The following is a 26081-nucleotide window of genomic DNA, read 5'->3' as shown; positions in this document are numbered from 1 at the left end:
TTAAGAGAATACGATTGTCAGTGGTATTAAAGGCTGCTGTGAGATCAAGCGGAGGCAAAGGGTTGCACTCCCCCATCCCTCTCCTGTAAAAAAGTCATCAATCAGAGCGACCAAGCCAAGTCTGTCTCAAAACTAGGCATGAACCCAGATTGAAGTGGGTTGAGATAATTAGTTAGAATAGTGTGTCTCTATACACATAAAGACTCCTGCCAACCTAGCAGTTTGAAAGCATGTCAAAGTGCAAGGAGATAAATAGGTACCGCTCCGGCGGGAAGGTAAACGGCGTTTCCGTGCGCTGCTCTGGTTTGCCAGAAGCGGCTTAGTCATGCTGGCCACATGACCCGGAAGCTGTACATCAACTCCCTCGGCGAATAAAGCGAGATGAGCGCCGCAACCCCAGAGTTGGTCACAACTGGACTTAATGGTCAGGGGTCCCTTTACCTTTTATACACATAAAGATAACTCATAGACAACCTATACCCATCTGGCCTTAAACGGATTCAGTAATTGCTGATCAGAGGACATACATTCCAGAAAGTATTGCTCTATACAACAATTTCTCCCAGAGTTTAATTGTGGACTGTTGAATTTATTTAAGAAATTGGGGGGGGGGGGTATGACAAGTGCCAACGACTGCTGGACCAATTAATACGTTCCACAATAGCTATCAAGATTATACCTCAACATAGGCTTCAAGGAAGGAAACCAAGGCACAAAATGAACACTCAAGTCCTTCAAAATCCTATTAAGCGGGATTGTTTCCAAACGCCTCTTAAGGACCATCTGCTCTTGGAGTTCCCTGATAACATCGAGGAAAGCTGGACCCAAGCTAAAGACATCCCTTATTGCAGCCTGTGAACAAACTATTGGATACCAAACCAAGAAACAGCAGGACTGGTTTGATGAGAATGATAGTGAGATTGAACACATTATTAAAAAGGAAGATCTTTCAGATCTGGCAGAGAGACATAACTGTGCCACTAAGAAAAAAACCTATGCCAACACTAAGGTTCAAAGAAGAACCAGAGAACTAAAGAACACCTGGTGGATAAAAGAAGCTCAAGAGATCCAGCACTTAGATAACACTCATGATGCACAGTGTTTGTTTAAAGCCACAAAGATCATCTATGCGCCAATAAATCATGGCATATGCCCCCTACTCTCAACAGATGGTAGCACACTTCTAAAAGATAAAGAATAGATATATCGAACAGATGGAATGCTCTTTAATCTGAATAGGCTGAAAGCAAAAAGTAAGGTTACCATAACTTCTGTCATAGAGCTTCAGTATGCTGATGACAATGTAGTGTGTGCACGCTCAGAGGATGACCTCCAAAACATCTTAAATATCTTTGCAGAAGCTTACGAAAACATCCAAAAAACCAAAGTGCTGCACCAACAAGCACAAAATAACCCCTCTGCAGTGCCACAAATCCAACTCAATGGTGTAACGGAGAGTGTCGATCACTTCTCTTACCTGGACAGTTATCTTTCCACAAACACCAACATTGATGCTGAAATCCAGCATTGCCTGAGCTCTGTGAGTGCAGCTTTCTCCTGATTGAAGTCCAGAGTGTTTGAGGACCGGGGCATTCACAGGAAAACCAAAATGCTTGTTTACAAAGCTATTGTACTGCCAACCTTACTGTATGCTCGTGAAACATGGGCCACTTATAAACACAACCTCCAACTCCTCGAAAGATTCCATCAATGCTGTCTCTGAAAAAACGTTACATATCACTTGGGAAGACAGGCAAACTAATGCCAGTGAACTGGAAGAAGCAAAGATCACCAGTGTCGAAGCAATGATTCATCAACATAAATTTTGTTGGACTGGTCATGTTGTTCGGATGCCTGATTATCGTCTTCTAAAGCAACTACTCTATTCCGAACTTACAAATGGAAAGCATAATGCTGACGGTCAACAAAAGAGGTTTAAAGACTCTCTCAAGGCAAATCTTTAAAAAGTAGTATAAACACCAACAACTGGGAAACACTGGCCTATGAGTGCTCCAATTGGAGAACAGCCTTTACCAAAGGTGTTGTGGACGTTGAAGACGCTCAAACTCAGTACAAAAGGGAGAAGCGTACTAAGAGGAAGGCACATCTGGCAAACCCTCACTTTGATCAACTTCCGCCCAGAAACCTATGTCCCCACTGTGGAAAGATGTGTGGATCCAGAATTGGCCTCCACAGTCACTTACGGACTCACTGTTAAGACCGTGTTCATGGAAGACAATCTTACTTGGCTACAAGTGATCCCCACAGAAGAAGCTTTTTTGCAAAAATTAATTCACATGCTGCTGTATTTCCTGGAGCTCATGGTGTTTCCTATTGGCTTATAGAAAATACCTTGGCCTGACAAATAATAACCATTATACGTAGTGGCTTTTGACTGATACTTCCGTCTGCTTGTTCATTAGCTATTTGTTTTGGCGTGCTTCAAATCTGGGGACGTTGCCAAGATGAACAGCAGCTTCTGCAAGACAAAGGCAAAGCCTTTCAGTTCTAAGGGAATAAGAAGCATATTGCTTAATGTATCTGTGCACAGATTTTGCCAGGATTTCTATGTACAGTGGTAATCCAAGAAAATAAAATTATGAAAAGACATGGGAAACTACAGCTAAGAATTTGAAACAAGCAGTGTTAAAGGGGACTTCTGTGTTACTGGCAGATTGCATTTCAAGAGAAGACATTTGGGTATATTTTGTCAAAGCCTCAAAACTTATTATTGCTTTTGAGGTTTCAGTAGTTCCCACTGTAGTTAGTTCCCACTGACAGCAAACTTTAAACATAATGTGATTATGAGTTGAGTTTTATGTTCCAGGTTGCTCCAATGCAATGAGAATTGTACAGGAACAGAACTCTACTCCTTTTGACAAAAACAAATGAAGTGCAGCAAAGCATTATAAGAAAGATTTATGTTTATAAAACTATATTTAAAACATTTGTTCAAAGAGGCTGCTAGAGAGGAGGCCTGTGGTACGAAATCAGTATTTGTGGAGACTGTCATAAGCTAGAAAGACCAATGCATTGACTGAATAGAAGGCAGAGCCTTATATATACTAAAATATTACCAATTTTGTATTTGAATGGCTGATGTGTGAAACTGAAGCATATTAGATCTACAAGCATAAACTAAATTAGCTCTGTCGAAATGTAACCAACCCCACTTTACTTACAAGCTTTTAGTAGGTTGCAGATAGGGTGGCTATGTGTCCTATTTTACAAAGTTACTCCTCTTATTTAGAGATTTGTCAGAGGAGAGTCATCCTCTGTTTGAAGGAGTCCTCTATTTGCTGGGTTCTCCAGTCCAAGTCCAGGGAGCACAAGTTGTCCATCATCAGTCAGAATCTGGACAGAAGACTGTTCATGAGATGTATTTCTGTTTAAGTAATATTTATTCCTAAATTTGCAAGTATACATAGAAATTGGCAGCAACAAGTTTTATGCAAGTCTATATACTTTTTGGTGATGTCTTCAAACTCTTTAACAATATGTGAATGGCTATCCTAGTTACCAGTCTCAGCTCTTAAGTATGCATGATTTTAACAGCTGCCCTTATAATGTGAACAGAATTCTGTGTACCATTGAATTCTAGATTGATTGTGAACCATGCTGTAATTATACCATATTCCTTATACCATGTTCCTTCCTTATGTGTTTTGAAGCTGCTTCACTTCCTTCCCATTTTTCCTCTTTCCCCTAGGGAATAATTGCCTTGCTTAAGCAGCCTTGTTGTCTTCTGCTTCACCCCCCACCCCCGCTTCTTATATGATTGTGATTGACTTTTATTCCTGCCCAAATTTAGAGGTGTGCAGGTGCTATATGTCATATATCTGACTGTTGACCTGGCATCTAATACTCATTCCAGCAGCATATAGTCTTTTCTCAACTTGGATGATTTATCAGACAACCTGTAAATGGGTCATTTTAGTTTGCATTGTGCTCTGCTTTTATTGCAGTGTCAATCTTGCTTTGTCCCGGCCTTTCAGCTACAGTGGAATAGTGAAGTTAACTCTCTGTAACAATTGCATAAAGTCTCAAATGAATGCTTTTGATTACATGCCACTCCCTGTTTGTTCATTTCTCCAGAGATAAAATGCAAATGCATCTTTTTTAGACCAATGCGAACATAATGGCTATATCTGAAGTGCAACTCTGCATGCATGTGATTCCAAGAGGAAATTAGTTTGTGAATGGGTGGAGGGATACTGCCATAACTTTCTGAATGTAGTATAGGAGTAGTCAACATGAGGCCCACCAGATGCTACTAGATGACAAATCATTGTGCCTGGCCATAGGCCAGGGGGCTGATGGGAGGGCATAACATTGGCTAATCCTGAGTAAATGAGCTCCAATTCTGGCCCATTTTGGCTCTGCCTGGGCCATATCCTTCACCAGCCCTGCTCCATGTGCTCCCCGACTTTGCCTGGCTGGACTATGTCTTTGAACTGTTACAAGATTGCTTGCCCAGATAGAGGCTGGAGAAATGTGTGAGGGAAAGTGTAGAAACATCTGGTTTTTGTGTGCCTTGCATTCAGCCTGCTGTACAAAGGTAAGAGTTGCATCCATTGCCCCCACCCACTTCTGCCTCTGGTCTGCGCACCATTGCCATGCAGCCCCTGGAAAGTTGACCCTGGCGTTTGGGAAGTGATGGGCAGATATCGCACCTGCTTTCAACAATGCAAACGATTTAACATATGAGGTGAACATTTTCACCGTATCTCTTCCCTCCTGTATTGCTTTGTTTTTTGCTTCAAGTGAGAAATTGCATAAGTAGGGATTGGACATTGGCACAGAGCTTCGAGCTCATGGACTATGTTGCCTCTGTGTTGGAGGACAGGGATATCATCATGTGAAGAGGAGCGCCACCCCAAGTTTCATGCTAATACAAGCTTCCCACTTCTTTATCAAGTGAGAAGTTCCAGGGGCAGTGCCATTGGTTTAATTACCTTTGGATGAAATAGCAATGGGGTAAAACTTTCAGCCCCTTCATGGATCACTGCCTTGCCGTGGCGAAGGGGCTTGAATAACTCAGAGAAGCTATGAACTATGCCGAGCAGGGCACCCAAGATGTACAGGTCATAGTGGAGAGTTTTGACCAAACGTGAGAATTGATGCTTTTGAATTATGGTGCTGGAGGAGACTCTTGAGAGTCCCATGGACTGCAAGAAGATCAAACCTATCCATTCTTAAGGAAATCAGCCCTGAGTGCTCACTGGAAGGACAGATCCTGAAGCTGAGACTCCAATACTTTGGCCACCTCATGAGAAGAGAAGACTCCCTGGAAAAGACCCTGATGTTGGGAAAGATGGAGGGCACAAGGAGAAGGGGACGACGGAGGACGGAGGACGAGATGGTTGGATAGTGTCTTCAAAGCTACCAGCATGAGTTTGAGCAAACTATGGGAGGCAGTGGAATACAGGAGTGCCTGGCGTGCTCTGGTCCATGGGGTCACGAAGAGTCGGAAACGACTAAACAACAACAAAAAACTTTCAAATATTTGCTTTATTAACAAATATGCAGGCAGCACGTAGGTGAAGATGTAAGCAAGCTCTCCTATAGCAGGCAGCAGATTTGCAGGAAGTAACTTGTGCAGTCTTTGCAATGCTGTGCTCTAGTTTCAAACTAACTCTGGCTAAGGATTCTTAGCTCTCTATCTCTGTCAGTTCACAACAGCAAACTGCCCTCTCACACACAGATGTTCAGACACACATGCACACACACTGCAGAGAACCAGTGTGAGACGCTGCTTCTGCAGGTGAATTTCCTATTCATAGAAAATCCCAAAACTGTTAAAGAAACATTAAGGTTCTTTTGTCAAATCCATGATTTCAATCAAGTAATGCTTTTAAGCAAAACTGTAGTGATAGATCCATTTACTGTGAAAATCTCATTTTTAAAAAAAAGCTAAAATTTTTTGCCAGCTACCTGGTTGTTCACCTGAAGCTGTAACAGGGAAGACCAAAGATACAGTCCTGCAAGTTTGCAGCAGGTGAATGCTGGTGCCCAGCTGTTTGGCAACTTTCTTAAAGTGTTTCCTTTTTTAAAAAAAAATGGGCAAAAGATTAATATATAAATTAATATAGCACTTAAAGCAAGGGAAACAGCCCACCTAACACAAGGTGAGATGAAATATCTGTCATGAAATTTACAAAGTTGAACTGACAATGAACACCCTGTGATTTATTTTTAAGTATTATGGTCTACCTTCATTCTTAGTGAACCCCAGCAACCAAATGCAAGGGTATTGACACACCCATTTTTGCAACTTAAAATATCCGGCACATATTCTGTTGAATGCTTTGGGACAACCGCAGAGGAAATAGTCTGAGAGCAGCCATCTTGTAATATCTAGAGAGATTTGACCCTTTAATTGTAGCTTGGATAAAAAAAATCTAATATCAAATTATTTGGCACTTACTGTGTTACTCTAGTACAACATTGTTGGTGTAGTGCAATTGTTAAATAAAGGTTGTACCAGTTATTCTTTATAGCTGTCCTAAATGAGTCTAAACTTGAAATCAGAGTAGATAGATAATTTTATGATGGGTATTAGTAAGAGGATATATTACCATATTTCACCACATACCGGTCGCCGTGTAATAGTCACACACCCTTTCTGGACCCCAAAATTTGTCCCAGAGCATTTCCCGCATAATAGTCACTGGGGTAATTCTGAGACAAGCTGCGGGTCCGCACGGGGCTGGGGCTCAAGGTGGCGCCTGAGGCAGTGAGGGCTGGAGTTTGGGCCCTCATTGGGTTGGCCCCAAGCGGAGGTAGCTGGAGAGGTTAGGCAAGGGCAGGCCTGGGCTGCTGCTGCTATTGCCACCACCTTGGGTCTCTGGAGTCAAGAGGCAAGGAAGCAGCTTGGTCATGGCGCCATGGGCTCTCGCTGTGCGCTCTGGCCTTGAGGTGAGGCAAAGCAAAACTAGGTTGCTGCTGCCGCCACTCACCTTTGGCTCCCTTAGGGTCACCCCAGCCAAGAAGGGGAAGCAGCGGGTGAGCGACCCCCTCCGCTGCCCATCTGCAACCCCTGCCCTCTGCCTCCATCCCGTAATTCACCGCATAATGGTCGCACCCCCCTTTTTGGAAAGGAAAAATCAGCACAAAAGCATGTGACCATTACACATTGAAATACAGTAATTATAATTGATCCTCTATAGACCAATGTGTGTGAGTTAGCACAAAGGGGGGAAAGGGCTAGTGCCTGTTTTTAAAGAGCCCAAGTTTCAGAGTCCAAATCCCATTGTTAGGCATTTTTACAGAAACATAAGAATTGGGGTTTTAAACCTTCTTTTTATAATGTTTCCGCTCCTTAAGGCAGCTGGGACACCTTCCCCCCTTTTCAGTAAAACAGAGCGTAGAATGCAAGGTTAGTTTAAAATGGTTTGCCCACAGTTACTAGGTCTCAGGCTTGCATTATGATTATTAGAAATGATAAGAAATGCAAGTGAATGTTCTTAGTTGAAAAATACAGCAAGAGCCAGCTCAAAAACATATCCGAGGTAGATAGCTATGTTAAAGCATGTTTGTTCCATCCTGAAGCAGAGAGAGAGGAACAGGAAACAAACCTTCCTTCCTGCCTCCACAAAGGTGATTGGGTGTGACCTAGCCTTCTATAGCAATTTACAGCTATGTGGACATTAACCCCTTTGGCTACTAACTAGCACAGACATGCATTGTTGGGCTTGCCTGCAAACTCTCCCACATTTTAAGCATTTCTGGAAAGCACAGCACAGAAAAAAGTAAAATAAGCACATACATTGTCTGGCAATAGTAAGCCTGCTCTCCTTTTCTTGTTGTATAGATCTGCCTTAACCGCCGCTGCCAAAATACCAGCGTATTTGGGGTTCATGAATGTGCAACAAAATGTCACGGACGTGGAGTAAGTATTGCAGATCCAATTTTTTACAGTCAGTCAACACCCAGCTGAGCAATGAAGTATTCATTGGTTACAGCTTTTGAAATCTATGATGCTTTGTCATATATCTGTCAATGGTTTTTTTTTAAAGTATCCTTCCAAAAAGATCAATTTGAATGCTCTTTTTAGTGTCCAAGAAAGGAAACGTGGTTTTTACCTAACACAGAAATACCTATGTTTACAATATCTGTATATTTCTAAAAATTAATCTTCTGAGGTTTACAACATCATTATCTTTCTACAAATTGATGTTCTGTGGCTAAAAAAATTAAATTTCATTCTCTTTTACATAATTTTGAACCTGACATTAATTCAAAAACTTCCTGTTAATGTTTCACATATTACAGTCTGATTTGGGCCTCAAACCTGAGTTTTGTAACTGAGCTTAGATATTTTAAAAAATGAACACTTTGTTATTTATTTGTTTGTTTATATTTCTATATATGGCCCTTCCAACATGTTGCCAGGGCAGTTTACATTAAAAATCAATTAAACATTTAAAATATAAATACAACCTGCATAATAGACCAAAAAGGCAGGAAGATCTCAAAAACAACATAAGAACAAGCAGGCAAGATTAAAATTGTTGAAAAAGCCTGGGAATTTTGTTTGAAAGGCCTCTCTCTGGTAATCATCTTCCTCAACCTGCAGATCTGAAAAGTGACTATACAATGTATTATAAATTATGTGGTCTCACTCCAGTAATTGATGTTAAGCATCTTAGTGTTAAACTCAGATGCCTGCCCTTTTGCACAAGTTCTCTGAATGCCTTAAGACATTTAGATTAGCTCCCAGCATTTACCTGTTTTTACTGCCAGTTCTTAAAGCATGAGGTCAGGTGGAAACTCAGCTATAATTCTGTGGATTGTGGATTCAAGTCTCACTTGATCATCCACTGATTGGCTTTTTTTAGTTTCTTCAGTGGACTGAGGAAGTAACAGGCAAGTGGGCATAAATGACGAAAAGACAATAGTTTTAATACAAAATACAAGTAGGGAGCCTGGCGTTCTCCCTGAAGAACTTCCTACATCCTTTTGCAACAATTCTGTGGCTACAGTTCCACCACTGCTTTTTAATTCTGCAGTTGACTTTTTTTTAGTTCCATTAGGAGATACATTTTGAATAAAGTTTCTGTGGAGCAGTGCAGCCTACAATCACATCAAGATGTAGTGTTGCCCTATTTTAATAACTTTTAATTATTATTGAGTACAGTTTTCAGACTGGCAGTGGAGAGGCCTCATGTTCATGTACTGCTTTCCATACTCATGTGCATATTTCCCTTTGTTGTTAAGGTCTGCAACAATAAAAAAAATTGCCATTGTGAGGCCCACTGGGCTCCTCCCTTTTGTGACAAGGCAGGATTTGGTGGCAGTGTAGACAGCGGGCCAGTTAGACAATCTGGTAAGTAAATGACTTAACTGAAGAGCAAGCTTTATTATGAAGCAAAAGCCATATGGTGTTTGCCGTGGGCACAAAGTTTATAGAGGACTCCAGAGTTTGTGTCCATTTCTGGATTTCCTATTCCCTGGTTCGTTTGTTACCTTGGTCAGCTCTCTTGCAGATTGAAAATGCTCGTGCAAGTGGTCCACTTATGTGAGCAATGTGATGTTGTGGGAATAAGCTCAAGCAAGATCACAGATAAAGTCTGTGAAAGTCAGGGCACACACTACTTGTGTTTTCTTCTCAGTTACTGCCAAACTATAGTAGCAATCATAGATGTGCTAATACAGGCATCTCCAAATTCGGCCCTCCAGATGTTTTGGGACTACAATTCCCATCATCTCTGACCACTGGTCCTGTTAGCTAGGGATGATGGGAGTTGTAGTCCCAAAACATCAGGAGGGCCGAATTTGGGGATGCCTGTGCTAATAGAAAACAATGTTTCAAACAAAGTACTTAATTATTCAGCAAGATAATAGTTTAACCTGGGTGAAAACTGCTTTTTGCAGCATCATCAAAGGCATTGATTGTCCTGGCAGAGCAGGATGTGCTAGACAAGGATGTTTTTCCTGCGACAGGCAGAACAGTCTTGTGCCCCTTTTATTTGACTAACTACTTAGTACTTGGGGCTCTACTACACATGCATTTCAGCATGCAGTTTTAGTTTTCCATTTCCGCAAAAACGCACCTAGAGCACACACTATGAATTCTGTGAACTGCATTTTTTCTTCATTTTACGATGAATGCTAAGCGTATAAAAGAGCAAATAAAAAAGTTTATTTTTTCTCCCTTCTTTTGTAAACAAGACATAAGGCATAAGCGCGGTGTCTGACATAAGCATAATAAAAGTCAATTTGGGGGCTAAACTAAATTTGGGCAGGGGGCGCTGGGTGGATCTTTGCACCCCAGCAGCACATATGCTAAAGATTGCCCTGCTTCCTGCTGTTGTGAGTGGATTTTCCCTCTGTGTGAGAGCTTGTTTTTTCCTGCTCTTTTCCACGATGCCATTTGCTTGAACAAGAGCTCACTCACCTGGGAGTGCAGATAGACACCAACCCATTCCTGCATGTGCCTCAAGCTGGAAAGGGTGGTGTTGATTGAGATGACAGTCTAGGTGGTGACTTCCCAGTCCATGGACTTGATGGTGTTGCTTCAGTTGCCAGGGGTGCGTGGTCTCCTGCCACCATCTGGTGTCATGGGGACAGCATCACTTCAGGTTTCAACAGCAACAGCTACATCAGATCTGGTTCATCTGTGCCTGAAGTTCCACAGGATTTGACTTCCCTCTTTTAACTTTATGCCATGCTCTGATGTCTGCAGCTGTACTCCTAGTTTAACTAATGTGACAGAAGAATCCAACCTACATTTACATATACAGCTAGGATTTGGCTTGGAAATGATACCGCTTTTTGTATGAACAGTGCTATTGAAAAGCAAATTAGATTGCATTTACTGCATACCATTCCCTGTAATGAATTGTAATGCTGAGCTTGTGACATCATAATAATATCCATATCAATGCAGTGGCATTACAATTTCACAGCAAGATATAGCTGACTAAAGGGGGAACTGTAAGAGAGAGAGACCTTTGCTATAATAATCACACACAGGAGTTCAACAAGCAAATTAGACCACAGTACTAAACTCATTTCAGAGCAGTCCTATGGACAGGGCCAGCTCCAGCTTTGAGGGGCCCTCACCACTGGATAACTTTTAGCTCTACTTGAGTGTAAATAAATCAAGTAATGTACATGCATGTGTGAAACAGCCCATATTTCCAAGTGAATAATGAATTTAGTCTGCATACACACTCCCGTTTTGTCTGCATCTAGTTCATCCCCACCTGTTTGGGAAGCGGTATGCACATTGTGTTCACCACAATCCATACCTCTCCTGTACAATAATGTTTCTTATGAAATACTGTGTTTTGGCTGATTTTCCCCAACCTAAACCTGCTTTGATCTACATTAAGAAAAGGAAATCATCTAGCTGCATTTTAAGCTACGAATGTGTACCATAGCCGTAGTACGTAGGGATGCTAATCTAAATCATGGTTTTGTGTGTGTGAACTGTAAGCTACTTGCAGTAGCTAGAAAAGGGAAACTGATTTCATGTAATTTGTACATCAAGATCGACTACCTTCATTTTACGCTTCGTTTTATTTTTAGAAGAGCTGCATTTCACATTAACATGCCCTGCTACTTTAACAATCTGTTTGCAATGACAAACCTGTGCTTTGTAAATTAGGGGTTTCTACAGAAGCTAATTGTTCTTTTACACTTGACCCCTTACTAAAGCGGCTTAAATTATTATCTGAGCGTTTGCACATCAACTGTGTCTGATTAAAAAATAATAGAAATATGGTTTAAGTATCTTTAAAAAATTAAGTAAAGCTTAGGGCTACAATAAATCTGTTATTCTTTAAGATGCCAGACACAAAACTTGTTTTTTCTGCAATGGACTAACAAAGCTGCGCCTCTGTAAATCTGTAAATAACCTGGTGAGCTTTACTCAAAACTATTTCACACACTTGCTATATCTTTCTGACACCTCAAATAATATACAAGAGAGTTATGTGAAGACAAATTATTTTTAATTGCTTATTCTGAGTTCCATGCAATTGGTTTAGTTTTTACTACTGAAGCTCTGCCCTGAAGAAAAGTGCTGTGGGATGTCCTGCTGTTACCCATTTTCTCCTCTGTTTCCTATCAACCCCCATTAATATTTACAGCAGATATACCAAAAAAACGAGGGCAGGAATAGGTATGGAGGGTGTCAGTGCTGAAACATAGGACCTCTTCTTGCTATGGAGCAGCATGGTTGCCATTTATTTCCCCACAGTATTTTTCCATGAAGTTACTAAACTCTGCTATAGTAGTAACATGAGATATGAAAACAAAGTTGGAGAAATGGACTCATCTGAGAAGAGCCATGCCATTTTCAAGGTGGTTGAGGGGGTTGGGGCCCATAGTGGTAGTTTTGCCATGGCTCCTGCATGTAATTCCACAGACCCATATAATTTATGCATTCCTACATTATAGGAGCAAAGAGGATGGAGACACAGGGGAGCAGCAACCATGCCACTTCTCCTAATATACAAGTTAGCTGAGTAAAACAAAATATTTGTTTTTGACTGAAGGTTAGTTATACTGCGGACATCAGGTAGACAAGACTGTTCTATAAGAACTGTCGATTTGTTTGTTTGGTTTCAGATAAAAGAAGCTTAATAATAGGGCTACTCATAACCACCCTGTGCCTTCTGGTTGCTGGTTCACTTATGTACATCAAAAGGAAGATCTTGATTAGATTGTTCTTTATTAATAAGAAGACTACAATAGAGAAACTAAGGTATGATATATAAGTACCCTCTTTTGTAAAATGAACTGTGATAGAGATCACACAAGGTTATTACATGCTGAAGTCTAAAAATCTTCAATGACAGCAGTGGGAAAGGCAGCTTTTCCTCCTATGGCTGCTGCAGATGAGAAGATGGTGCTTCATATTGAGATTGAGGATGTTTTGCTTCTCCCAAGGGGAATTGTACTGGGTGCAGAGAACACAGCTGTCCCAAGTGCTTACATGGGTCAACCATTCTCTCTCCCATACAATTTCTGCTGGGAGCAATGGAAAATCATCAAGCCTTGTTACTCCCACAGGGACTCTCCGTTCATTTCAAGGCACACAATGACAAGGAGTCCTGTGGTCTAGCACTCAGGCTTTTAGGTGACTGGAAACACTATTTCAAAGGTTTTAAAAGTGGGAATAGGGAAAGAGAATGGAGGTGTGCGAACATTTAACTGTGCTTTTAGGTGTGTGCTTCTAGGTGGGTTTTTTAAATTCCCCTTCAGAATGGGATGGGCTTAGTCCTGTCCCCTTTGAGAACTGGGATGGACCAGACTCTTAATGGGTCTGTTCATCCCTGCTCCAGGGGGTCATTGCCAGACTAGCACAGGTGACGAGGCCCTCATATGAGAAGGTTGTTTCAGAAAACTACATGCTTGCCTTTTTCTCAGAGCACTTCTCAGATTGCATCAAGGCCACAGGGACCTGCTATTCAGACACACCCTTCTTTTTATTTCACTTTGTGGATAAGCAGTTAAAAAGGGAGGTTTGCCTTTATTTTGGCCTCCTTAAAATATTGAAACCTTGGAGTAGCATTGTTGTTTCTAGTCCACTGAATGAACCACAATATCCATAGCTGAGGTCATTACAGCTTAAGCACCAGCATCATTAGAAGAGTCTCTCGGGTGTTGTAAAGCAGCATTTCCACAGATTGCAAGAGCTAATTTAACAGACTAGTGGCTCTAAACAAAAGAATCAATTTTTTTTTTATTCCTGTTGCAAGTGTAGTGGATGGATTTTACTTTCATTGTTTACTAAAGAAAGTAAATATTTTTTTTAAAAAATCCTCTGTTAAAAGTATACACACATGTATGTATTTCAGGTCTGTGACTCCAGCTAGGCCTTCCAGTTCATTTGAACCTAATCATGTTCCTATCACAACCCGCAGTAGTACAAATCTGGTGAAAAAGTCACAAAATTTGAATACACCTAAGGTAGGTTCTCACACAAATTATTGCTGATAAAAATATTTCCCATAAGTTTGAAGTATTTTTATATGGGGTGATACAATGAAATAGTGAAATTTTAGAGTATTTCTATTAATACATGAAATAAAGGGAAAGCCATCTAGGCCTAAAAATGCACTATGGTCTCTAAGTTCTAGACAGATGGAGAGTAAATAAATGTATTTTGACTGTGGATTGCAGCCACCATCTCAGACAGGGGCAATGCTTTCCAACATTCAAGGATTAGTGTTTGAGTAAGTTTCTGGAACCTTAATTGGTTGTTCCTTGGCTTCAGGAAAGGTAAAGTGGCCGTATTAAAATTGAAACAAGTGGCAGTTAAAAGCAATCTTGAAAGCAATAGTGTTTACACCTATTAATTATAAGATACGTCTGAGAAGAACTATAGGGATCCACTCCAGTGAAAGTTAAGTATTTTAGGTCCCATTGATTTCAGTGGGAGAGTTAATCTCATACTTAGAAGACAGAGTCTTTCCCCCTGATCCCTTCCTCTTGCTTTCTCTCTTTCACTCAAATCAGTGAAATCTAAAAAGGCCAAACTTTGACCTCATCATGCTTAAACTATAATTGATTTGGTATAATATTGTTTTATGGATCTGCAGAGACATGATCCACAAGGATTGCAACGATATCACACAGGTAATGCTAGCAATCCTGTGAAGACACAGAATACACCACGGTCAAGCCCACCAGAGCGTATTGTCCCACCCCTGTGTGAATTACCATGTCCGCAGCCCACTTCCAGAAGGTTGCTGCCTGCCAGCCCCTCACCCAGATGTGATCAGGTACGTGTTTGTTTGTTTATCCGTTTCAACTCTATGGCACCTACAGCCACCATCGGTCCAGAGCAGAACTGGATTGCTAGCTATTTAGATGTCATATTGATTCTTCAAATCACACCACAAAATAGTTTGCTCCATTTTAGTCAATCTCTCTCTTTTGTTATGTCTTTGTTGGTTGATTTCATAGCAGAGTGAAAGGGCATGCTGAAAGGGCATGTAATTATTGTTCATACCTCCATTCTAAATATTACCATTGACATCTCTTCCTGCTACACCAGTATATTGTGGTACTTTGTGGCATCTTTCTGATGTATATGCTTATGATATGCGTGCCATCTTAAGGATCGGAATGCCCCTTACCCCATAATTCAAGAACACCCTTCCTGTGGGAAGCTGGAATGAAAGTGTTGCCTTTTCCTATCTGTGTTAATTTTTCTAAATGCAAGAAGTGCATTTTTACATGCAGAATCATTCAAACATGCAACCCCCTTGCAGTTTCAGATTGGCTGTACTATATGATGTCTTTGTAATCTGGAGACTGAGTCAATGAGTCAATTTTATTTTATTTAGAGCCATAAGAGCCATTTAGAGAATAAGGAATAAATGGGAGGAGGTAAATGGCCAGTTAACTCAGCTCTTATCCACCCAGGGAACTGGACTGGCTTTTCATTGCACAATGCGTTCTGGGCCTCATATACTTTCCCAAATCAGTTTAGAGGGGTGATTTTGATAAGAAAAACCACAGGGAAAGAAATATGTTTCCTCTCCCATATGCAATCATGTCATCAAGACTTACTTCCCCAATTGCTTAAAATTAGAGGGGAAAATATCAGGGAAAATATTTGCATAGCTGAGTCTGACCCTTTGTCTCTGGAACTCACAATCGAAAGATATATAGGTATTGCAATGAAGCATGTGTTTTCAAATGTGAAATGGTATATTATGACCCTTTTATGTTTCATATCCGAAGACAGTCCACAGGAATTTTATATTGAAGTACTATTTATAACTGCCTAATGTATAAAAACATTTTTTCGTAAGTAACAAGAGCTAGCGGTTATATTGAAAACCATTTCCCTGGCTTACATGTAAAAAACTGACACATTTAAAAAGCCCTCAAAGTTACTGATCTAAAGCTAAAGGAATAAATCCATCTGATCTATAAAGACTTATGGTAACACTCCCTGGGGAAACTGGGTCAGTGAACAGGCCTCCCCAGCACACAGAACTTTAGCAATAATGCAAATGATAGCTCTAAGGGCCATCCTGCAACACATCACCAAAAGGTTGGAACCTATTTTCATGGCTATTTCTATATATTGCCTGATTGTACTGACAACTTCTCCTGAGGTAGGGGATTGTTCTTCTAACATTGCAATTTTCATCTCCAAATGAAGCACATTACATGTTGCTGTTGCTATTTATTAACTGATTTATATAAGATCCACCTCTCTAGGCAGTTCACAAACCCATAGGAGTGAATAGCAGCATTTCACAGACCAAGTCAGGAGAACTCGCCACTTGTACATTTACATGTGCAGAAAACTTTGATTAATGTCAAATAGATGTTCATGGGGGATCATGGTGACAGCGGTGGTTGTGTCTGGTCCATGGAGCTCCACACATTCATTTCATGTATGGAGAGAGTCACATGTATCATATAAATAGAATTATACAATATTTGTTTCATAAATGCTCTTCATACTGGAAAACCCCGTTAGGTAATAAAATCTTTTCCCTTCTGATAAAACATGCCCCCTTTTCCCCTCTCAAAGTATGCTACTGCTAAGAGCTACAATAATAGAATTGTAAGTTTTAAACATATAGTATTTCAGTAATATTTCTTCTCCATATGTTTCAGCTTCTGTTTTCCTTGTAAAGTCTGAAAAAAATGATGTAAAGTCTGAACTGTTTTCCTCTTGTGAAATCTAGCACCTCTACTGATATGTATTTTAACAGCAGCATTTCCTCATTATAGGATATAATTAAAGACACTCTTACTGCAGACTGTAATTTTTTATTTGAAATTAACCTACTTTGAACAATTCAGGCATAGTAACTGAAGTGTGTGTGTGTGTGTGTGTGTGTGTGTGTGTGTGTATTGTCAATTCTTAACAAGAGATCATCAGACTTATCTCTTGGTACCATCTTTCAAAGAAAAATGGAAACAGCATTTGCTATACCTATATTTGTATCCAGCAATAATCTGTTTATATTGCCTAAAAGAAAAGAGATAGGAGAGATCTATGGTTCAATTTGTTGTAAATTTGAGGTGTCCCCATGATAGCTGTACTCAGTGTTTTCTTTTTTGTTTTCAGAAGAATGCTAGTGGTCATACTGTTTTCCCTTTTTGAAACAGCAAAATCATGTGATTAAAATACACTAGAGATTTGCTTAAAGAGATAATTTTGGACCTCCTTCAGAGGGAATCATTTCTGCACCTGTTTGGTTTTTATTTATTCATTAATATTCTTTCTTCTTTGGCAATCACTCGTAGCTGAGCATTGATATATTTATTAGAGAGCCAGTGTGGTGTAGTGGTTAAGAGCGGTAGTCTCGTAATCTGGGGAACCGGGTTCGCGTCTCCGCTCCTCCACATGCAGCTGCTGGGTGACCTTGGGCCAGTCATACTTCTTTGAAGTCTCTCAGCCCCACTCACCTCACAGAGTGTTTGTTGTGAGGGAGGAAGGGAAAGGAGAATGTTAGCCGCTTTGAGACTCCTTTAAAAAAGGGAGTGAAAGGCGGGATATCAAATCCAAACTCTTATCTATACTGTCCTTCATCCAAGGATCACAGGGCAGTTTATAATATAAAAACACAAAAATACATACCATAGTAACAACCCCCCACAATTCAAAGCACTATATTGTCTCTTAATGTTGTACTTTCATTTTCTACAAATAGAAACAGTGAGGAGCCACCAAATTTTAATGTTTGTTTCAATTCAAAGCATGATTTGAAGGACTTATGGGAAATAAATTATACTTTAATGAATGAAGAATTATATAATAAAATGGCTGTTTCATTAATCTTATAGTAACAATTCTATGAACTTACATTGTATTATAGGAATCTTTCAAGCCAAGTCCTCCTCGAAAACCTTTGCCAGCTGATCCTCAGAAGAACAAATCTGCTCAGTTTAAGAGTTCCTCCACAGAAGTATTTGGGCTTCCAAAACCTGTGCCTCAAATTGCCCCTGTCAGGTTAGTTTGGCTGTTCAGTTGTGCGTTTCCAACAGAAAACATGTTTAAGAAATATTATAAAATATATCTTAGAATTGGCTCTTTTTTGTTGGGAAAACTTAGCTCAAGGATACCCAACATGGTGCCCTCCAACTTCCATCAGTTCTAGTTAGCAAGGGCAATGGTCAGAGATGAAGAGTTGGTGGGCAGGTCAACATCTGGGAAGTACTGCGATTCAGTCATCTAAATAAGCATCTGTTTTCCTGAGCATGTGATTAGGTACTGCAAATCTTTTGCAGTTGCTTGTTCTTATCAGCCAGTATATTCCCACGTAAATTTGAGAAGCAATCAGATGTGGTGAGAGGGACTGGATAAAAATTCCCTGAAACAAATTCCACCAAAGCTCTGCCATAAAATATGGCGAAGGGGCTTAACTAATACCAGTTTAAGGACACTAGTATTTATTGAATGATGCTGTCATTTCAAGATGTCAGTACCCTTACTGACTTGAAAAAGGCTGATTGACATAAATTACAACCACTTAAAATTATTAATTGTTAAAATATATTTTGTGCCATGAATAAAATGTGCATAAAACAAATGACAGTAAAATATTAAGGTGAAGAGATGCCAGTAAACCCTACATGACCTGAATGAATGGAGAGGAATGCTCCTGTTTTCCAAAGAACCTGTAACAGTTCCTTAAAGCCAAGATATTTATACTTAATTTCTGTTGCTCCACAATTAGCCTGTTTGCTAATTTTATTATTCTGTTTCTGAACCTTTTCTTAAACAGGCCTGCACCTAAACAACCACCTCAAATGCCTAGAGCCTGCAATATTGCCTATATGAAATGACAACATGGAACATCATTTGTATCCTGGAAAGTGAAGACAGAATTTTGCACTATTTTCATCTCCAGTTGGAGATCAATATTTTTATATCAATAGGTAGAATTTTTAATGTTCAAAACCCATTATTTTAAAGAACTCTGAGCTACTGCCTTTGGTGCTATGCTGTGTGAAGGTGGTTTGCTTCTTTGCTCAGGTACTTGTAAATTATTAATTTATATTTAATATTTATTACAGTGCAGAGCACTGTAGTAGATATTGTTTCACCATAACCAAGTTTTCCTAGGAAGGAAGCCATTTTTGTGATGTTTAAACAGTCTTGAACCATCCATTACAGATTTCTCAATGTTTGGTACAAACTCCTCAAAGTTTATTTAGTTTGGACCTGTTCCTATACAGAATGTTGACTAAAGCTGAATTGAAACTTTGCTGAAACCAAGAGACAGGTGAAATTTCAAAAGCAAGCAGCTGATATTTTGTCAATAGGATCTGGAGGGATAATATTACTTCTGTGGACGGAAAATATTACTTCAAGGATGTATTTTCAAGGAAGGTTAAGAAAATAAGTGCCAAAACGAAGAATTACCTAAATGTCTAGGTTTATCAGGTCTTAGGTATTGGCTCTATCATCAAACAGATGTACATTTTCTGCATAAAAATTCAGATTTTACAAAGTACATGCTTTTCCTATACAACCAGACCTTTATCATTGTGTGTTGTAACTAAAAATTCTAAATGGCCTGATCCTGTGCACAGCCAAACCCTGGTTAGAGGGATAGATCTGCTGACACAGCACTACAGTAGTTACTTGTGTTCTGACCACAATACTTAACCCCAGCCAACTTGGTGGTTCAACAAAAGGCTAGTCATCGCTCACCCATCTGTTGGTGGGCGCCCTTTGCGGGGCCGCACGCAGCACCCCCAATCCACTGGAGACTTAACCAGAAATCAGCATTCTCATTTTGATGAGAACTCTGGCCCCAAATAAGTTTCTAACATTTGACCTTGGAGGCCACAGCAACAGCTTTCAAAGCTAGTTTCACAGAAGTGTACACTTCAACTGTAGTACTTGCTCTCATTGAGCAGTTGTCAGATTTCAAGTTATAATCCCACTGGTTTCGATAAATCTTTAAACAGATCACACAAACTATTTCTCCTATTATACAGCGAAAAACCCCTACATCTGCCCCCATGTGTCATGTCTCAGTGTTCTAAATCTTAAAAGGCCTGCTATAGCTGTTTGAAACTAACTGAAAGTCTGTATTTCAAGTGAGTATATAGGCTTTCAGCATGTTTTTTTAATTAAAAAAACTGTATATTGTACAAGACAGTTTTAAATTCATTGTTTTTGTTGGATGTGGTACATGATTTCTGTGTTAATTGCACTGAAAAGTCTGCAATTTGCATTCTCAGTGCAACACAAGGACTATGTGGTTCAGTAGATCATAATTTAGAGATTGTTTACTGGGTTTCCCTCCTCTCTCTCCTGTTTCTGAGCAACGTTGCTGTGGATTTTCTGGAAACAATTGGAATTAAAAGAATTTGCATAGGAGATTTTTCAGTTTGAAATTTTCTGATGCCCTAGAAAATGTTCTAATGTAGCATGCATATTTTACTTGTACTCAGCAAACAAGGCTATAAACTTTCAAACTGCCAAGCTAGTCGAAGCTGTCTGGGCAACAAGCCTTGAAAGCCCAAGCTGGTGGGGCAACTGGGATGGCCCAGACAGAACTGGGAGCCCAGACATGGACTCCTTTCCACCTACAGCTCAGCATATTTATGGGGGAAAACCCCTGTCATATTCATAATAGTCAATTAGAACTAGCTTTATTCTCCTTTCTCCCTCCCTTTTACCAGTACTGAACCAATACCACAGTTGATATTGGTGATACTCAAACCCTGCAAAAGAAAATCAGCTTACATATTCTCTTTCATATCATCATAAAGTTGGCAAATTATTTGTTCCACACTATATAACTATTTCCAGCACCTAGACCTTTGGCTATTACTCTTGCCTATGCAGTGTGCTAATATCCAAAGTGTCTGTGCTTCTTCAGACAGAGAAACAGAACTTGAAGACCTTTTGTCTTTTACCAGTAAGTAATTTAACTTTCCCAGTTACTTTGCCCTGTAACTAGGCAACCACACAGTCATGCTTATGAACAAAGCAAATAAAATATATCCACATCACAAACAAAACCAATAAAGCAAAAAAGAATCCACAGAAAACAGTTTTGCTCCTGAAGCTTGCATATGATATAAATTATAGTATCAGTAATTACACAATAAGACATTCTGGAAAATGTCAATGTAACATTTATGCTAAATGAGGAGAGTTGCTGATGATGGTAGCACTCAACTTTTTAAAGATAGGATTTGGCATTTCATTTTAAATGAAAGGCAGGTGCTGTTGGGGCTCTTTAAATTACCTTTCATGCATCTTGAGTAGTTTATTTTTCTAACAGCACCTTACTTCTTCACGCCATGTTGTTTCATTTGACTGCCATTAATAGGAAACCCCAACTTGATTATTACTAAAGTAGCATTTTATTTTATTTAGCAGGAATCAAATCCTCGGGCGTGATTGCCGTAAAAAGATGCTGGGGTTTGTAAATTCCCTTTTTAATCACTACATTATTTTTTTCTGTTCCTGACCATGAAAGAGCTAAAGCAATACTATTTAAGAACTAAACTGTTCAATCAATGAACACTCTGTGCTTTACAAAAGGCAGGTGGTTTCACATGAGGAACATGATCCTCCTCTGCCTAGCTCAGTTCACACTATGTACCACTGCATGTGCAAAATGGAAATCAGATTGGTAGGCTTTAAATGCATATCACCATGTGGATCTGTAGGTGCTCTTCCCTATTTCTTCCCTATGTTTATCATTTGCTGGGTAAAGAGCATCAAAACATGCATCAGAATTTGTAACTGACTGTTGCTCTCATATATTTACACTGCAAATCTTCAATGCAATTTGTATTTTAATGTGCATCCCCATCATGGTAAAACTAGTCATGCATAAGTATCTTTTTAACCAGAGAGAGATAGGTGAGGCCATATAGTATATGTCAGGACTAAAGATACAATATGCTGGTCAGCACATAATACAAAACAGTCATAATATTTCCACAAAGGATTGTAACATACTTTTTAAATAGGCAAGATTACTTCAAAGCTGAATGCAAATACTTATGTTTATTAGCCTTCAGCAAACACTAGGTTTCTCCTGAATTTCATGGCAGCTTGCTTTCTCGGGCTGTTTTTGTATCTATCAGCTTCCCACACTAGAAAATGCTTTTAAACCTCTTATTGTGATGTGAGCAAGGGGAACCTCTTGTTGCGAAGTCAGCAAGGAGAAGCAACACACGGTGTGTTAAAGTGGTAACCTTTCCAAAGATACACTGGTAAAGAGTGGATCAGAGATCTAATTAATTAATTAAGCATTTTAAAGCAGCAGCTGCACCTTTCAAACAATTTTGCGTTATTAGATAAGGTCATGTATGTTTTCATTCCAGTGAAACCAAAGGCAGTCAATGGAGCCCTGAAGGCCCATTGCTTTTCAGTGGAGTTAAATTGTTTATCTCATACATGTTAAGGCTGATTCACACATACATGTTTTCCACTTGATGTATCATCACTTACCAGTTCTTCATTCTCAGCCAAATGTATAGATTGTCTCTGATGAAAGGTATTTCACTTTATATTCTGTAACAGAATCGATATTGTGTAATAGAATTTTCCTATCTGTGGTGATTAATCTGTGATGGCTTAGTCACTAATATTACTGTCAATAACAGTACTGTGCACACATGAACCTACATTCTCTTTAAAGCACGGAATTTATTTTGATAAAAATATATTTAACATTATAATGTTAAACAGATTTAAATTTCTCTGGTCTACAGGCCATCACCCTGATACTAATCCATATGAAATTCAATGCACAGAAAAAGCTCTCATATCACTGTCAATGTTAGTACTGTGCACATTTCTTTTGTCCCTATGGGCTGGCACATTCAGCTGAAAGGAAAACCATTTCATGTCAGGGAGCTTCTGATGTGATTTGGAAAAAATTATTGGATTGGGGAAGCACACTTCAATGGCAAACACGATATTCTTTCTCGACTTTAACATGCACAATAGATTTCAGTAAGCTGAGATTTATGTGTCATATAATGACATAAAGAGCTGCTTATACCTAGTCATACCAATGGGCCCAGGACTGCTTGTTCTGACTGGCAGCAGTTACTTCAGGACCTTTCCCAGCCCTTCTTCCAGATAATTTCCACTGAACCAGGAACATTTTGTATACAGAGCATGTGCTCAGTCACTTTGCTAGGGCTGCTTCTCGATTTACCTGTATTATGAAACCTTAGGCCACTTGATTTGCATGCATTGTAGTCCTCCTAACAAAATCAGGTAGCAATCCAGAAAAAAATAGGTAAAAACAATGATGTCTCAAAGGAAAGTTGATTATTCTCCTACAAAGTAAAGTCTGCTGCAGTGACTGACTTGCCAACCAAGAAGCTATGATTTTCCCTGCAAAGTCGAATAGTATTCTCTCTGTGTGTCTCTCGTGGTGGAGGGAGGAAAGTGATCATTGCTACACACTTTCAGTTCATACAAGCATTGGTAACCACAACTTGTAAACATGGAAGACATGGCAGATAAACAAATAATTAAACCCAGGAATGATACAATGAAAAGAATCTGTTAATTTTTTGAGTAGCATAGTTTAGAATGATTTTGTGAATTCTCAAATATTAGACATTGTTCTCACAGAGCAATCACAAAATATTGATTTGGACGAACCTAGATGCCTTTTCTACTTTAACTCCCTGTCCTAAGACTAGGGTGGTGCTGGAGGAGACTCTTGAGAGTCCCATGGACTGCAAGAAGATCAAACGTATCCATTCTTAAGGAAATCAGCCCTGAGTGCTCGCTGGAAGGACAGATCGTGAAGCTGAGGCTCCAATACTTTGGCCACCTCATGAGAAGAGAAGACTCCCTGGAAAAGACCCTAATGTTGGGAAAGATTGAGGGCACAAGAAGAAGGGGATGACAGAGGATGAGATGGTTAGACAGTGTTCTGGAAGCTACAAACATGAGTCTGACCAAACTGCGGGAGGCAGCGGAAGACAGGAGTGCCTGGCGTGCTCTGGTCCATGGGGTCACGAAGAGTCGGACACGACTAAGCGACTAAACAACAACAAGACTAGGGTATTCCATAAACAGAGCAGGCGAACCATAGAGCAAAAGAGCAGCAGGTGACTCAAGCAAATAAGCAAAAGTCATAGTAAAATGGCAAAAGGAAAAGTTCACTAGCCAGTCTTACCAAGATATAATTACTTTCCTGCACTGTGATCAGCCAGACCCTACGTATTACTTAAAGACATCTGCTAAGTGTTTCATAACACTTGCTGCTTTACTGCTTATTTGTAATTCTGGATGAGCCAGGGGAAGGGAAAGACTCCCCCACTCCCAACACAGGCCAGCTGCATGCCCTCAGTGCTAGATTATGGCCAATAGTTTTAGTTGTGGTTTACCAGCATTTTATAAAATGCTGGTAAAAGTTAAATTACTTTGAACCATTATAAGACACGACAGAACAGATTTTGAGCACGTGTTGAAACAGACAAGAGTCTCTTTAAGTTCATTGAAACCTTTGTATATTTCTTAGTATAATGATAACTAATTCTCTCCTCAGTCCTGATCTTTGTCTCACTGGTAGGGTCTTGCTTACATTACTCCAAACAGAGATGTCCAAAGTTGTTTCAGAAGCTGTTGATTCTGACCTGTCATTGCATAATCCCTGAGCTCCAAATCAAACATCACCTTAGTCACAATCTTCTTAGGCAGCCTTAGGCTAGGCACTTCTAATCAACTTAAGCCCTCAATGTAGGGAGGGTTTGGGGAACAGCCCTATAGGAATTACCCAAACTACACTGAGTGTTTTGAATGCTAGATAAATGTTAAGTACTGTAATTAAATATTACTGTATCAATACTGTTGTTGAAATGAACAGAAAATCCCAGGTTCTCTTCCACATCCCTCCTTGTTCATAATTTTGAATTTTGCTTACATAAAAATGAGAACTCCATGTGCTTCCAGATCCGTTGAATATTTACATAATTAATTTGAACGTGAAATAAATATGAGTCAAGAGCCCCTAAATCAGGGCTAGCTGACCTGTGGCCCTGCAGATATTGTTGAACTACATCAGCCCCAGTCAGCATGGAGAAGGATGGTGGGAGTTGTAGTCCATCAAGAACTGGAGGCCCACAGGTTAACCACCCCACCTTAAACCATCAGATATGCTTCTTCCTCAAGTTAGCTTAGCTTCTAAATAAGCCCTCATTGCACAGTCAGAGTGAATCAAGGTGCAAAATTAGTTATGTTGCAGGTTTAATCAGGCACATATGACATATTTTTGCATTTTTAACTATTGCCGTTTATAGTAGGTTTTTTAATGTAATAAAAATGTTCTTGGAATTCTACAATTTGATTTACATTTCCTGATATATCATAATATAATAAATTTGTTAATGCACCAATGGAAAAAAACACCAAACGAACTTACCTGGTAAGCCAGCCTGGGAACCTGTTAAAGCGTGGGGTACACAGCCCTTAAATAAATCTGATTTGAATATCCCTTCTAAGTTGTAATCACATGCAATCATCATCACAGGGTAACTGTACCAATGTAATAAATAGTATTTATTACTCAAGATAATGCAAGTAAACAATTTCCTGTATCATCCTGGAAAGGAAAGACATTTCAGTCCTTTTATTCTTCTGTTATACTTTACATTTAGGTATCTCTTTTAGCATGAAGCAGGCATATAAAATGCAATGTGAATTGCCATCAGGACTGACTATGAACAAAAGGTGCTATCACTCTTTGCATTAAGAGTAGCAACTGATATTTTAACTGCTGATAACCTGATCCTTGATACATTTTCATGGAAGTTAAGTTCCATTAGCTACATTCAGTGGGACTTTCTTCCATGTGATGTTTTTAAGACTGTGGTGATAAGACTGTTAATTGTAAACCATTTAGCACACTATATATGAATATTAGAGTGACATAAGCCATTAATTTTTATGAACCATACCTTTATAATGCTTTCAGTTAAATGTCAGTTTGCTAAAACTTTCTACGTAATGCACTGTGTAACAGTTTACCTTACTTTTATACACTTTTTTTGTAATGATTATTGCAGTATCATGTTAAGAGGCTACAAACATGTTTCAATAGCAGGACAATCTATTTCCTATTAAGTATTCTGTATTAAATAAACAGTAAATA

General features: G+C 39.5%; 2 protein-coding genes across 7 annotated transcripts in view; one reads left to right on the top strand and one right to left on the bottom strand.

Annotated features, from left to right (window-relative positions):
- Positions 1–19918, top strand: part of ADAM12 (ADAM metallopeptidase domain 12) — a 189566-nt gene extending 169648 nt beyond the window's left edge. For all 3 annotated transcript variants that reach the window (XM_081005209.1, XM_081005210.1, XM_081005211.1), the window contains 7 exons: positions 7814–7891; positions 9220–9328; positions 12580–12715; positions 13812–13923; positions 14556–14738; positions 17805–17938; positions 18714–19918. In XM_081005209.1, coding sequence (XP_080861335.1) covers positions 7814–7891; positions 9220–9328; positions 12580–12715; positions 13812–13923; positions 14556–14738; positions 17805–17938; positions 18714–18774 — 813 coding nt within the window. In that variant the 3' untranslated portion in view covers positions 18775–19918. The remainder of the gene's footprint in view (positions 1–7813; positions 7892–9219; positions 9329–12579; positions 12716–13811; positions 13924–14555; positions 14739–17804; positions 17939–18713) is intronic.
- A 1505-nt stretch (positions 19919–21423) lies between these two features.
- FANK1 (fibronectin type III and ankyrin repeat domains 1) overlaps positions 21424–26081 on the bottom strand; it is a 33084-nt gene continuing 28426 nt past the window's right edge. The window contains exons 12-14 of one of the 4 annotated variants that reach the window (XR_013986358.1): positions 25353–25465; positions 22415–22477; positions 21424–22173 (exon numbers count right to left, since the gene is read on the bottom strand). The gene's annotated coding sequence lies outside the window, so the exon portion shown is untranslated. Of the gene's footprint in view, positions 22478–25352; positions 25466–26081 lie in introns of all 4 variants that reach the window. The other 3 variants (XR_013986357.1, XR_013986359.1, XM_081005310.1) reach the window with 3 other exon arrangements.

Source organism: Podarcis pityusensis (assembly GCF_964106645.2).
Source record: "Podarcis pityusensis genome assembly, chromosome: 5".
Lineage (NCBI taxonomy): Eukaryota > Metazoa > Chordata > Lepidosauria > Squamata > Lacertidae > Podarcis > Podarcis pityusensis.
The sequence above is the reverse complement of the archived record's forward strand: the minus strand, read 5'-3'. Positions and strand labels throughout refer to the sequence as shown.